The 15471-nt window shown below is 42.8% G+C and overlaps 1 protein-coding gene across 1 annotated transcript in view; it reads right to left on the minus strand.

The window, feature by feature from the left end:
* Positions 1-15471, minus strand: part of HMCN1 (hemicentin 1) — a 184972-nt gene that overhangs the window by 104623 nt on the left and 64878 nt on the right. Inside the window, exons 12-19 of the mRNA XM_069022401.1 lie at positions 7180-7321; positions 6658-6785; positions 5868-5981; positions 5062-5220; positions 4212-4406; positions 3361-3459; positions 1842-1969; positions 81-225 (exon numbers count right to left, since the gene is read on the minus strand). Coding sequence (XP_068878502.1) covers positions 81-225; positions 1842-1969; positions 3361-3459; positions 4212-4406; positions 5062-5220; positions 5868-5981; positions 6658-6785; positions 7180-7321 — 1110 coding nt within the window. The remainder of the gene's footprint in view (positions 1-80; positions 226-1841; positions 1970-3360; positions 3460-4211; positions 4407-5061; positions 5221-5867; positions 5982-6657; positions 6786-7179; positions 7322-15471) is intronic.

The following is a 15471-nucleotide window of genomic DNA, read 5'->3' on the forward strand; positions in this document are numbered from 1 at the left end:
GCAGCAAAGCAGTGAAAGCTGCTGTGGTCAGTGCTGCCCCTCGCTCACCCCCGAGCACGGGGGCCAGGCCTGTTGCTCACCAAACACGTGGACAGTGGTGGTGCTGTTGCTGGTGCCTGCCACGCTGCTGGCCATGCAGGTGTAATCCCCCCCGTCCTGCAGCCGAACCCGCTCCAGGTGCAGGCTCCCATCGCTGCGCACGCTCACGTAGGGACTGGGAACCAGCTGCCAAAGGAGAGACAGAACCTTTCACTGGCAAAATACTCCCTGACAGTGTTCACTTTGGGATGCGGTGTGGCTTTACTTGACTCTGTCACATTGTTAAAAATGATGTGTTCCTGGAGAATCTTACTAGAGCTTTTCCTACTTTCCATCTTTCAAGCAAAGCTAATTTTACGGAGTGAGATTAAAATCTGCAAGAGCCACTCTGCTCTGCCACAGCACATTCTGTGCTGCCACTCCTGCTTTTAATGAAGCAAACCCAAATTTAGCTCAATTATTTCACGGAATTTTTATTGGTTATTCTAGTAATTGATGAGTGCAATGACTTGTTCTTCTTCCACAAGTAGACTATTTTCCTTTACAGTTATCAAAACCTTCTAACTTCCATATCCATCAAATAGATCAGCTCTGAAGCAAACCATTGTGAAAGAGAATTGTAACTTTCACCAAGGAGTAACCCTTGAAGAGTTATATATCCTACAGCAACATCAAACACCCTGAGCTTGGCAGCACAGCCCTCCCTCATAAAGGGTTGTTAGAAAGCAGATCTGTTCCAGCCACACTCAGAAGCAGCTGAATTCTTCTCTAAATATAACTTACTCCAACACTTTCCTTGGAGCGCAGATTTTCCCAGCAGTTTACAATGACAGGAAACCAGCACTACTAGAGAGAGGAATTAGCAACTCAACAAGGAGGATCCTGCCAGTATTTCTCTCAGAGCTTACAGCCTGTGCTCCTTGCACAGCCTAAGGAAAAGCCAGTGATTCCCAGAAACACCTAAACTGAGCAGGAAACCTGAACAGGGGTCAGGTAGTAGCAGGTTCTATTTTGTGACAATAAATTAGGCATTTTGCTACAATATTTTAATTCCAGCTGTGCAGAAAGGACTTTGGGGAGAAATTAGCAACAAAGATAAAAAGTAGCTTCATAGGGTAAAGTCAGAAATTTTAGTATTAAAGAATTGAAGTTTCATTCACACAACCAACCCAGGTGTGGTGTCTACAGTGCCCTTCCAGAATCTCCAAGTGGTTTGGGTTGGAAGGGACCTTAAAGGCCACCTAGTTGTGTCTGCAGGAGGTATAAACTGGCAATGTTATGTTCCCAGGGGGGAAAGAAAACACACTACTTCATCCTCTGAGTAGACCACCACCAGGAAAGGAAGATATGGAACAGGGATACTGGTATTTACCTCAGCCCATCAGCAACAGGAAAAGACGATGTTGAAACATCCTAAATCTACAGAAATTTTCTGGTACCTTTATTTAAAAAAACCCTCTTTTGTCATTCTAGTAGGTACATTCCACTAGCATTCCCATATTCAGAGTCCACGGCTGAAGTTCGTGAGCTACAAAAATGCATAAAACCCCTTTGAAAGCAAGCAAAATAGAAGATAAAATGATAATTCACAAATATTTTGGTTCCAAGTTCTTTTCTAGACCTCCACATCCCCCACTGCCATCTCATATTCCCTCATTTGTGCTTCAGGGTCAGAAATTCCCTGGCATGGGCAGTGATCACATTAACTTTTGTAAATTAAACCAAGCTGTTATCACGCCTTGAGAACGTCAGTTGTAGCTTTCCTCTGCCAATAAATCTCACAGGAAACAAAGCAGTCTTACCACCACACTGTTTTTAATCCACCTCCTTTCTGGAATGGGGTTCCCAGCAAGCAGAACACAAGGCAAAGTGAGCTGCTGGCCCTCAATGACATTGGCTGTGGCCGGGCTTGCTCCAATCAGAGGAGTGACTTGAACAAAAGGAAGAACAAGAAGAGATTATTAGGAATTTTTATATATTCATGTAAAGTATTAAATTAAATTAGTATTAAATTGAAGACATGAAAAAAATAGAAACACATGTAAGGGTGGGGTAGCACAGGAGAAATAGGGAGCTGGGGAAATACATGACCAGTGCTCCTTAGCCTAAGGAATAGCAGCAAATGGAAGATGCTGTCCAGCTGAAACTGGATCCAATCAAGGGCTTCCCTGGGAACTCATGTTCCCCTGGCACCAGGTTGATGTATCATTTTTCCTTACTTGGGCAAAATACTGAAGAACAGTAGTAGTGAGTTTGGAGAGGACAAAAAGTGAGCTGTAATTTCCATTGGGCATGAAATTGGGAAGGATCAGAAGAGAGGTCACAGCCCAGAAGAAAATCTGCACATTCTGTGAAAAGCCAACAGCAAGCATGCCTGGGCACACATCTGGGAAATTAAATTAAGTACTGGGCATTAAATAATACTTTTAAACAGGTAAAACCATGTCTATCGAACACTATCAGTATTACTAGCCCTTGCAATATATCTGAAGTTAACAAATGGTTTCTTTGATGGCAGAGAGACTGTTCTTATCCTCATGCAAATGTACACATTCCATTACATTATTTTTCCTTTTATTGCCAGTTGTCCAACTAAGATAACAACCAAGCCCTTAACAGCATGGATATTTGAAAGAGAGTAGGGTTAGATGAGATATTGGGAAGAAATTCTTCCCTGTGAGGTTGGTGAGTTCCTGGCACAGGTTGCCCAGAGAAGCTGTGGCTGCCCCTGGATCCCTGGCAGTGTCCAAGGCCAGGCTGCAAGGGACTTGGAGCAACCTGGGCTAGTGGAAGGTGTCCCTGCCCATGGCAGGGGGTGGAATGAGATGGGCTTTAAGGTCCTTTCAAACCCAAACCCTTCTGGGATTCTGTGGTCAAGGCCAGACATTTATTGTCTTCTTGATTCCTTCCCATTTATCTCAACACTGACACAACCATGTTCATTGCTGCCTTTTTTTTTTTAAGATTAATTAAATGGCAGGAACCCCATCAATTAGCATTGATCATTACGGTGACTTTTCATCCCTCAATAGATTTACTTAGGAATAAAAAAACTCCACAGGATAAATCACTTCTTTAAGGTCCATGTTTAAAGTGCAGGTGGACCTAATTCCAGTTAGTGCAGCCAGTCAAAAAAATGTTCTAACAAGCAAATCCACTGAAATCAATTACAATATTCCATGTAAACATTTTCTAATTCAGTTTGTATGGATGACCCATAACTACAGCACACAGATAGGTCAGCATGTATGGGCATAACCCCCAGGCGTCCTGCCTGCTGCCCAAACACCAGCAGCTCCCACAGCCATGCACTGCTCTTACCCAGTCCTGTCACTGTGACCGTGGCTGGCCGGGACTGAATCCTTCCAAACTGGTTCTCAGCTTCACAGATATAAGTCCCTTCATCACTGACCCACAGATCTACAGGGGGAGAAAAGAGAGCTGACTGTAGCATCTGAAATGATACATGGACAGCCTGACCCTCCCTCCCCACATGGACACCGTGTCCTTGCCTCTGCCACCTTCGAACACTCAGTTTGAAACAGAGCATTCCTTTCCACCAGTCACCAAGTACAGAAAAAACGACAGTATAGAGAGGAATTAAAAACTAATTAAGAAAGCAGAGTAATATCACTTAGCATAAGGGTGACTGAAATGCTCCAAAATAATCAGAATCACAAACCTACTTGCAGAATTTTTAATTATTACCCAAATTAGGACAGATCTAAAATAGTGAGTTTAGAACCAATTTGCTACAAAAACCAAAACAACCAACCAAACAAAACCCAAAACAAAAAAAAATCCAAAACAAACAAAACCAAAACAACCAACCAAACAAAAATAAAAACCACAAAAAACCAAACCAAAAATGAAAAATGAAAATTCATGGCTCCTCAGTACCAGAGACCATAGCTCACGTGTATTTCAACAAAGATACAATCATTTGCATGAAGAAGAGTGAAGCCAATGACCAAACACAACTGAATTCACAAGCTCATAGCAAACTGAACTGCATGTCAACTGCAATGATGTCAGTATCAGAAACCCAATCTGTGATAAAAATCCAGTCTTTTTACATAGCTAATTTAATAGAATCATGTAGTAACTTAAATGCCTTGTAAATGTCTTAGTTCCCTGCAGAATTCTGTTTTTTCACAGTTGAGTCTACCTACTCTGGATGGCCAGTGCTCCTGTCCTGAGCTGGCTGCTGGAGCTGAGTGCAAAGGGCCGGGAGAAGAGGGGAGCTCCATCCAGCCTCCTCCACATGACCCTGGGCTCAGGGTAGCCCTGCACGTAGCACGGCAGCGTCACGTTGGAGCCCAGATCCGCGGATTCGTCACCCGGCTCCTGCGTGAAAACGGGGGGAGCTGGGGAAAGAGTACACACCCAAAGTGAGCATTGCAACACAGCCATCCCATTCTCTTACACCACTGATGACCTCAATTTATGTCCCACTGTGCACAGTTTTTCTTCTAACATTCCCAACTCTAGAAACACCTTAAGTATCAGCGTTGCTAAATTCCTTGTCTTCTGCAAAGAGCGCCACTTGTTCAGAAAGTGGATGTGCCTGACAGGAACATTTAACAGGATGTGATAGGTCAGGCCACAGGCAGATGGAAAGAATTAGGAAAAGAGGAGAGGGAGGGCTAAATTACAATAACCTCACATAGTAACTCAAGTTTGTGTAACTAATTCTCTATTTGAGAATCTTTTTAGGTTGAGGTTTGAACAGCTTCCTCCTCCTGTGCCTCTCTCTTCCTCCCCACAACTTTTACACTTTGCAGAAGAAGTAAGTCTGGGCTGGAAACAAATGGACTTTAAGGTCCCTTCCAACCCAAACCATTTTGTGATTCCAAGCTGGAGTCCAAGTGGGACAAGGAAACTGCTTAGCCAACAGCACCAAAAGGTGTTCCCAGTACACACAGAGATTTGTTAGAAACGTTGGGGAGCCAAGGCACCACCCCCTGACCAGTACAGAAACTCTGTAACCTGAGTGTGCCCCATGCAGGTTTTAACTCTTACAGCCAACATCCAGAGTTATCTTGCCAGTAGCTCTCCCTGCCTCGTTGGTGGCCACGCACGTGTAGTCACCAGCATCCAGCTCTTGTGTTTCCTGGATCTTCAAAAGACCCCGGTGAGTATCAATAATGAGAAATGCTGATGCCCTCAACTCTAAGTCACCTAAGTCCAGATAGAAAAAGGCAATATAACTGTTTACATCAAGTATGATAAATACCTATATATATCAAAATTATCCCAACAAAACAGTGTCCAAGTTTGAGTTAGTTCACAACATAGCTCTATGAATTCAGCAGATGAGAACTCTGACTCCCACTCAACTGAAAGGAAAAATTCATTACTACATTAAATGCATCCTTTTTTATTTATTGGTTCCACAGGGCAAACACAAACCCAAGTACCTCTGGACAGAGATCAGCATTAGGGCAGTGTGTCAGGCTGTATTTCTCCTTCCCTAATTAGAGGCTACATGAAAACAGGACAAAAAAGGCTAGAGAAAAATGTTTTGTGATTTCTGTAGCATAAAGGTGAATTTTTTCTGACAGAAGAATGAACTTCATTTACATAGGCAGGAGGCTCAGCTTGCTTTTACTATTATTATTAATTATGCTACAGTGTGTTAATTCACCATTTTTAAATAGTGAATGCGCTAGAGGTCAATGCCATTTCTTCTAGATTTAGAAAATTTCACAGGTCTGTCACTGGTTGAATACAACATAAAGCTCTTGAGAGAAATGAAGTCACTTCCAGATCATTGTTCTAAATATTGCTGCTAAATAAACGACTCAACCACCAAGCAATGAGCACACCTTTAAACCATGTCACTTGGGGGGTTGGGATTCCAGTTGTTTTACACTCCATAACAGTCGTGTCTCCAAGACCAACCAGAATTTCACTTTGAACTACAGTCAATGTTGGGCCCTCTAAAAAGAAACAGGACAGAAAAAAATGAGCTCTTCACCCAAAGCATAGATCACTTTTAAGATATAAACCATGAAAGACCCTAATTTTCTCTTGTTATATGGAAGAATGTTTGCATTAAAAGTCAAACAGACTTAAAAGTGAAAGATAAATACTGGGAAACAAGGAAAAGTAAAGTCCGGTCCAGAGCACCTGAATCATATGCAGAATGGACAGGAAATAGAAGGACAAAATCAGAAACATTTCACCATGCAGGAAGTACAAACATGAAGAGTCATTCTCCTCCTCCAGCCAGATGTTGGTCATAAAACAGTTCAATACTCTATCAGTATTTTAACATAGTATTTTGATACAGAAACACATTTTCCAAAGACCCACTCTTACTGTGGTCTACACCACAGTAAGACCCAATTTTGGGGGTTTTTTTAACCTAAAAAGGTTTTTTAACCTAAAAAGCTTTTTAGAAAGAACATCAAGCTCCAAAGAGCATCTAACAATACTACTCAGGTTTGAACAGAAAACAAAAGGGACATTTGTGAGCTGTTCAACATCTCTTCTGAGCTTTTTGAAATTTCCACCAGTATGTTCTGCAGAGTTCTACTCATTTTAACAGCTCCTCTTCCCTGATGATGAATTAGTTTATTTTTTTTATTTCAGTATATTGTTTTTCTTGCTTACCGATGTATGTGAGCGTGGATGTCTGTTTCTCTGTCCCAGCTGAGTTACTTGCCAAACAACCATAAACTCCTGCATCTTTGGGAATTGCCTTTCTTATGATTAAGGTGCCTTCTGGGGTCATTCTGTACCTGGGAACACACAGGGGACCATCCAAAATAATTAGAAAGAGCAATGGTTATATCCACACTCCAAGCAGCCACAGCAGCACAAGCAGATGGTTTATAAATAGGTGTTTCTGGGGTTTTTTTCCTCACAATAAACACTATTAGTACTATTTTATCTAGCACTACGTTTTGTGAAAAGTACATAAATTAATCTTGTAAAAAATCCTGGAGAAGAGAGCTAAAGTGTTTCTCTGTTAGAGATGAGGTAATTGCACTTAAAGACTTATAAAAGTAAAGACTGAAGTACTGTTTACAAAACTCACAGATTCCTGTAGAAGTAGTAGAATATTTTGGCACTATTCAAACCTTATTTCTCACATATGACATTAAAATAAATGGAGACAACTCCAAGTCCCACCTGCTGGAGCCAGTGATAAACATATCATTGTGTGTCCATACAACTGTTGGCTTTGGGTACCCTGTGGCAGAACACCTGATGGACACTTCAGAGCCTTCTCTAAAAGTCTGGTTCTCGGGTGAAATGACAAGCCTCGGGGGTTCTAACAAAAGAAATTAAAAACAGCAATTAAAAATGTCTTGCTAGAAAACAGAGCTTACAACAGGCACTTCATTCTCATCTTCAAATAGCTCCATGGTGAGAAAGTAATCCAATGAAGGTCAGAGCCCGCTTGTTTCCACTGGCACAGTCAACCAAATCTCAGCATAAACCACCTTTATAACAGGCATTAGGTCAGGATTCAGGTATTGGCCTACCTGAGATGGGGTTAAAAAAGCAGCAACAGAGCCAATTTTGACAAATACTAGACAACGAGCAACCTGGAAAGTGTCCCTGCCCATGGCAGGGGGCAGAACAAAATGAGCTTTAAGGTCCCTTCCAACAAACACCACTCTGTGATTCTATGAAATTTATTCAGACCAATGGACACTAAAGCCCGCAAACCTTCAGGTAGGTCAATTGTCAGAATGTAACCTGAGGGATAAGAATGAAAGTCATCACACTGTATGTGCAGACAGATGTGGAAGAGAAGCTGCAGTGTTAACAACTGCAAAGGATGTTATGGATTTTAGGGGTGTTTTCACTAGAAAAGTAAATGGTGAACTCAACAGAATCCATTCACTTTTAACTCAGAAAGGCTGCAGACTCCTCATCCCTGGAAGTGTCCAAGGCCAGGCTGGATGGGGCTTGGAGTAACCTGGGATAGTGGAAGGTGTCCCTGTCCATAGCAGGGGGTGGGACAGGATGGGCTTTAAGGTGTTTCCAGCATAAACCACTCTGTGATTCCATAATCCTTAGACAGATTTCCTCAATTAAAAATGACCACCAAAGCAGTTCACTTTGGCAAGAGACACTTTTTATGGTATGTATGACTTTGTCTTACAGTGGCAAGAAGATCCACACCCACGGATAAAGTTAGTTGAGATGTGAAACAAGCTGCTACGAAATAAGCACTAGCAATCTTCATCTTTGGAGCTTTGCCTTTTGCTCCCCACTCTCTGTATTGACATGAATTCCTCTGTGCCTACTCATTCCTGGAGAAACCACAGGACAAAAGCCTAAGCCCAACTCTCACATTTGTGAGAGTCCAAGAGACTGAACACATGGAACGCAGAGGTACCTCACATCTCAGGCTGCTCTGTACAGCCCTTTTTTCTTGGCTCCGGTGGGAATTACCCCATCCCACTGGCCCAGGTGACACTGGACATGTTTCAGTGGCTGCTAAGGAGCAGTGTGTGTAAGAGCCAGCACACAGCACCTATTTATGTGTGGTGTAACCCATCCAGGACAAGGTGGGGGTCATGCTACACAGTGTCCAGGTGAACAGCATCAGCCTTTCCAGTTCAGGGTGTCATATATGGGAACACAACACCACTACACAGCCCTTTCTGGAAGAATTAATACCATGCTCTTTTGCTTATCATTGCTGGGAGGAAGATAACACTGTCCAAGTCCTGTGTTGTAACACCATTTGCTTAAAAAGCTGCTCAATAAAAACCACAATGTTCTGGCCTGGAAAGAGAATCTCCCTGCAGAAGACTGTGCCGCTCCTAAGAGAGAGCCAAGGGAAATTCTGCCTTCTTGCAGGGCAGAGACAATGTGGGGTTCAGGCAGCAGGTTTAAAGCAAATGGCATTAAAACACAAATCTTGGAAAACAATCTTCTTCCCCATGATCTCAGCACAGAGAGGAGGATTAGTGACTGATAGAAGGTGAGATAATCAGTTATTAAATGGTTTTTCAAATGCTCAAATTAAGACCACAGAAAAGGACAGCAGGAAATCTTTTCCCCTCTTACAGGGAAAGGTGTATCAGAAGCAGCGCAAGTTTGTGAAATACAGGTTGGCAAGTCTGTGGGCATTTTCAGCTGAGCCACTCTGCTGCCCCAACACGTCTGTGCCTCTGCAGATCCAGCCTCACTTGCTGATAGGGTCTAATTCCACCACATTGCAGCTGCAAGGTAGGGAATCACAAACAGTGTGACTATGGAAGTATCTCTTCTGCAGTACATCTTGCTCAACAGGAGACCGAGGCTCCAGTGGAAAATATTAGTCTTGAAATACAGTTGTACCATCAGAATACAAGTCCCAAACTTAGCTGCACCACATTTTGTGTTAGAGCTTTGTGACTAATTCACAGCTGGCACTGTCTCATGCAAACTTACCTGCATGCCACTATTAAGCACATAAATCCTCTACTTTGAAAAGAAATACAATGTTTGGAGGACTCTTTGCTGCATTGTGGCACCTGGGGAGCCCAGGGGAGCAGAAAGGTGATTGCCAGGATGGGAGGCCTCTGTTTTCCAGCATTAACTAAACATGTGAGCTTATAAGGGGTTTCTGGACCAGTAACAGTGTACGCTACACTGCCAAGGAAGGAAAAAATTCAGTAATAAACTGCAGCCACTTCACACACAGTTGCAAAATCATAAACACAAATACAGACAATGCCTTATCATTTAATTTCTTAAATCTATGCCCATTAGTCTTCCCCAAGGTCATTAGTTATTCACTTCTAAATTTAATTAAAATTGCAGGGTCCTGAAAAGTCCCTACAATGCTGTGTAACAGTTCTGAAGCCTCTGAGCTCCTGGAGGAAAGGCACCAGAGCAGGCAGAGGCATGGTTCCAGAAGTACCAGGACTGAACCCAGATACAAGCAGGCAGGAAGGGGCCAGAAATGGCTCCATGTTACAGAACTGTCCTCAAGTGATTCATGATGTGCACAGCTGGCTCAGCTATTTTTATTTGGTTTGAAATCCTGCCAAGAGATGCTGGGGGTATTCTGCATGCTCTGGTCACAGAAAGCTCTCCTCTCCTGTTGGGATTAGGAAACTGGCTCTGATGGCAACTACACATCATGCTTTGGCAACACACCACCGTCCATGCCAGTATTTTTGTACAATATTATAAGGTGAGCAGAAGATGAAAGAAATTTTGTGTTATATTTGTAATAAAATTATTAGAAAAAAGTCAATATACACAGCTGTAATAATCAAGATATTGACTAAAATCAGTGAGGCCCCATTTGCCACCAATTAATCATCTTGTTTTCTCGCCCAAACACCAGGGACCAGGCAGGCACACAGAGGGGCTTTCTTGTACATCAGGTCCATTTAATTTCCTTTGCTTTGTTCTCTGTATCTCAGAGGTGAAGATTTGTAGATGAAAGGAGAAGCACAAGCTCCTTACAGTGCCCATCTCGTTCAAGGCTGCAGAATGAAACCTGTTAAACAACACAGATTTTGTGTAAAGCTTCTCAGGAGACGCCACCTGCAGAGCTGCCTCCTGCTCTGGGCCTCCAGCATCAGAAGGATGTGGAGCTGCTGGAGAGGGCCCAGATGAGGCCCCAGAGCTCCTCCCAGGGCTGAAGCCCCTCTGCTCTGGAGCCAGCCTGGGAGAGCTGAGGGTGTTCACCTGGACAAGAGAAGGCTCCAGGGAGACCTCAGACCCCCTTCCAGAGCCTAAAGAGGCTCCCAGGAGAGCTGGAGAGGGACTTGGGACAAGGGCTTGGAGGGACAGGACAAGGGGCATGGCTTCTCACTGCCAGAGGGCAGGAATGGATGGGATATTGGGAAGGAATTCTTCCCTGGGAGGGTGGGAAGGCCCTGGCACAGGGTGCCCAGAGAAGCTGTGGCTGCCCCTGGATCCCCAGAAGTGTCCAAAGCCAGGCTGGACAGAGCTTGGAGCAACCTGGGATAGTGGAAGGTGTCCCTGCCCATGGAATGAAATGGGCTTTATGGTCCATTCTAGGATTCAATGAATTAATATTCAATTTTATGCTTTTATTCACAAGCCAAATGAAAGAAGTGCAGAAGAAAAATTGCACAGAGAAGCTGTGACAAAGGTTCCTGTTTAGACAGCAAGCTGAGACCAGAGCTGTACAGCATAAAGACAGATCAAAACATTCAAGAGGGATAAACAGAAAGGAGCCTTCAGCATCAATCAGCCAGTCGCATTCATCTGTTCTTTTGGCATCAACTAAGTGAACCTAATTAAAAAGTAATATCATCTTCACACATGATTTTGCCTTATTCACTTGCCAGTTGCCTTACTTAGCTACCAAATTCCCAGTGATCCCCTTTCCCAATCCCCTCTCGACCCCGCCAAGGCGCAGGGTGTGCTGTCCTGCAACATCCCCTGTCCTGGTACTCTGCAGAGGGGCACCCAAATGCTGCAAGTAAAGAAACAGAATCACAGAGTCCCAGAATGGTTTGGGTTGGAAGGGACCTTAAAGATGATTTACTCTACCCCCTGCCATGTGCAGGCACACCTTCCACTAGACCAGGTTGCTCCAAGCCTCAGATAGCTCCAAAGAACAGCCTAGAAAGAAGCACAAAAGACCCTGAACTGCTTGTCATTCTTTAGCATAGACACCTTGCATTTAATTAACTTTAAATCTGAAGTAGCAACAGAAGCAATAATATTCAGTTTTATTCCCTTCCCCATTTTCTCAGTGTTTAAAGACTGCAGAGCAGTATAATCAGTTCCTCTCTGCCCATTATCACAGCATGCATCCACAGATCTAAGCAAACGATATTCACACCATCAGTTAGAGAGAGATCTGAAAGACCAGGATATTTATTTCTGTACTGTATCTTTCCAGAGAAAAGAGCAGAAAAAATTCAGAGTTATGCCAAGGAGGTAATTCATCCATCTGGGCAGTCTTCCCTGGAATTCTTCCAGATATTAGTACATTGATGCTGAAAGCCCCACTGTGTTCATCCAGACCTGGTTTCTGCTCCTGCCTGGGAGGTACCTGAGTATCAGCATTGCTTTGTTGAGCCAAGTCACACATGCTGTCTCCTGGGCTATTTTTTTATTTTCAACTGTATTCAAGTTCTGGGCACTGGGAAGTGGCCCCAGCAGTCCCCCAGGTGAATCCCCCCCAGGGACTCCACTTTCCCCCACTGCACATCTAAGGTAGCTGTTCAGAGAGCAGGACAGCACTCCTGTCACTCCCTGGCTTGGCCAAACAGCACTTGCACAACTCTTACTACAGCAATGACAAGTCTTCAATGCCCAAAGGCAAACAGACACTTGATTCCTCATGTGGCAAGGTGGAACACATAATAAATCTGCTTATTTCCTGCAGGTGTGGCTGGACACTGCATTGTTTAACAGTGCTCCCTGTGAGCAAGTGCTGAGAATGCCTTTCAGCTGTGATGGTGATACCAGACAGGCACTTGAACATTTTTAAATAATAAGGTGAAGGAAACCCACCTCATCCATGGTGTGGACAGAACAGTAACTACAGCAGGTATGATTTTGTTCCATTTATACATTCAGCTAAAGAGATACACCTGAGCAGGTTGCTGACTTCACTGCTTCTTAACCCAATAATAGAATTCATCACATGGCCGGATTAGTAACTCAAAACATCTCTACTAATCCCAACCTAAACACAAGCCACAGCTGGAAAGTCTCCCCCCATTACACAGCTGTGTTGTAGAGGGAAAAGAAAGTTGCAATAATCAAGATAATCCCTTCCTTGTCTGCTCTTACACCAGAACACATGAAAAACCACGAGTACCATAAAACCACATTTAGCATCACCCAAATTTCTGGGGTTTAATGGTGTAGTTGAAACTCCTGGAGGGGAAGGAAACAAAAAAAGCCACAGCAAATCGATCTCCTCAGCATGCACACTGTTTCAATTAAAAAAAAAAAAGCCCAAATTTCTACATATCCCCCCCAAATTAATATTACTGATATATTTAAATGAAAACATCACAAACAAAACATCAAGCTACCACAATATGCCATATTAATTGAACCTAACAAATATGCAAATAGCAAACTCATATTTCACCTACAAGGCTGGAACAAAACCAGAAAGAAAAGGTTTCAATGTTCATGGAATTTCACTCATCAGTGAGAAACATATCAAAAAATACATAGGATCACCAATGTTTCACACTCCTGGCTGATCTCCAGCCTCACACAGCTGCAATATACTCCTCTAGGCACCTGAAAAAGTAAGGAATACCCTCATAAATTCATTTATGTTTCCATAAAAGACCAATCTGATGGGATGAACTTGAGCAACTCACACTATGTAGCCACTATTTCACAACTCCAAATTTGAGCACATACTTTGAGTTAGTCCTAGCACTCAATGAGCATCAATACTCCTTGGGATTTATCAAAAAGTCTTGCAGGACCTTCCAGAGTGCTCTGGGCAGTACCCCTGCCCATAGAGAGGCCCAGGTTTCACACGGGGCCATGCCCCACCTGTGTCCCTGTCGTGGGGAGCAGTGAGTGGCTGGGGACAGTGTGTTCTCCTGAGCACAGAGCACACAGCTGGGGCACAAAGTCAGCCCCACAAAGATTCCAGGCTGTATTTGCACAGCTGCTGGCACAGGAGTCGCATGAATGTTCCCTTTCAGAAACAGCAGCATCAAACCCAATGCTTTCAAAACAAGGGTTTACTACAACCCACTTCAGCAGGGAAAGCAGATGCTGGGTTATTTTTAGAGCCACCAGCATTTGTTCTCTGCCTTAACTCCCCCCACCAAGAGAAAATGGGGATGAAAGCAGTGTTTATTCTCTTATGATCCAAAATTCAGAGATCTACATGGAGCTGGTCCAACAATAATAAAGGGCTTCAGGACAAATTTAACTTGACATTCTGAATTACTTACAACTACACAAAGCACGGACTCATCTCCATCAATTAACAAGACTTCAAATTTCCCTCTTCAGCATGTTAATAATGACAAGCCCATAAAGCTTTAGCTCTTTCATCTGGCCACCCTTTACTCTTTGCTGTCAAATAAAAACTGTTTTTTGAAAACTACTCCAGGCCCTAACAAGCACTGCAAGTTGTACATGACAATCACACACTGAGTATTCCCAGAAATCTGATGGAAATCATTTTGTCTGGGTAAATTAAAACGATCACAAGTAACAGTGCTTGCAAACCCTTCAGATACCATTCAGCTCCTGCATGCAGCCATTGGGGAGGCTGGCCGTAGGTTACTTTTTCCAAACAAAAAGAGACAGGCACTACTGCAGAAAGCTGAAATCAGCTGCAGCTTAGTGTTTCCCACGTATTTATTCTGTTCTAAGCATCCTTCACAAGAAATAAAGAACACTCAAATCACTCTCAGCTAAGGCTCTCTGAACTGCCCAAGAAGGTTCTCTTAGACGTGTTTGAAAGCTGCTAGCACTACCAGGACCAGCCAAAATGTAATTTCCAACTACTTTATATAATCACTCTACATATATAAGTGATTTGAAACTCAATATTCTGCTGTGGCAACAGTAAAACTTCTTTAGCTTTACTAGGAAAAAAACACCAGAAGCAATTTGGCATTGTGTTAAAGCTCCCAGATGAGCTATAGACATTAGGGAAGAAAATCTAAATCCCAGGAAGAGATGAACAAGGGAGAGAGGCACTTCTCTTGATGCCCTTGACATGCTTGAATGAGTGTCTTGATGGAAAAATTCTGTACAATTCAAAACTAGGTTTTCCAAGTGCACGGTGGTTGAGGTTTTTTCATTACTTATTTCCTTTTAGCTTTGTTAAAAATTTAAGTTGGAGAAATCTAAGTTAATTAGAAATCAAGTTATAACTCTGCTGTAGCAATCTAAAGGTAATTCAAACAGATTTTGAAAAACCACTTCATTCTGCTGTATTTCGTACTAGGTCCTAAACAACTGGTTCCACACCTATGTGTTCCACCTTGGTAACCCATACAGGCAAGACTACATCCCATTAATAAGCATTATAACTCTACTTTCAACCTCTGTTTTGGAGCACCTTAGGTCAAGCTATTCCATTCAGTATCTCTTTTTCCCATAATTCTAAGTTTTTCATCAACTAACTAAAGTACTAGAATTAGAGCAGCAAAGTTGCTGAATTAATGAAGGTACCCCCTCTGCACAGAACATAACCCAGCAGCACCATGAGCAGAAATCCTTTGGAATCACCTACAAGTGACAGAATAATTTTCTTTCTACAGGTTTTTTTGAGTTCTGTCTCTCCTCACCCATAGACAGGCAGCGAAGACCCAAGGTTCAAACCTACATACAATCAAGGAAAATAGGAAAAAAAAAAAAATCCTGCAGTACTTCAAAATTTTGAAAGTATTTGCTCCAATACCAATTACTGCATTTTTACTTTTTTTTTTTTTTTTTCATTTGTTCCTGGTATGCAGCAACAGCCCAGACCTAGATTTGTTTGGTCTCACT

The sequence above is a fragment of the Aphelocoma coerulescens genome, chromosome 8 (genome assembly GCF_041296385.1).
Source record: "Aphelocoma coerulescens isolate FSJ_1873_10779 chromosome 8, UR_Acoe_1.0, whole genome shotgun sequence".
Lineage (NCBI taxonomy): Eukaryota > Metazoa > Chordata > Aves > Passeriformes > Corvidae > Aphelocoma > Aphelocoma coerulescens.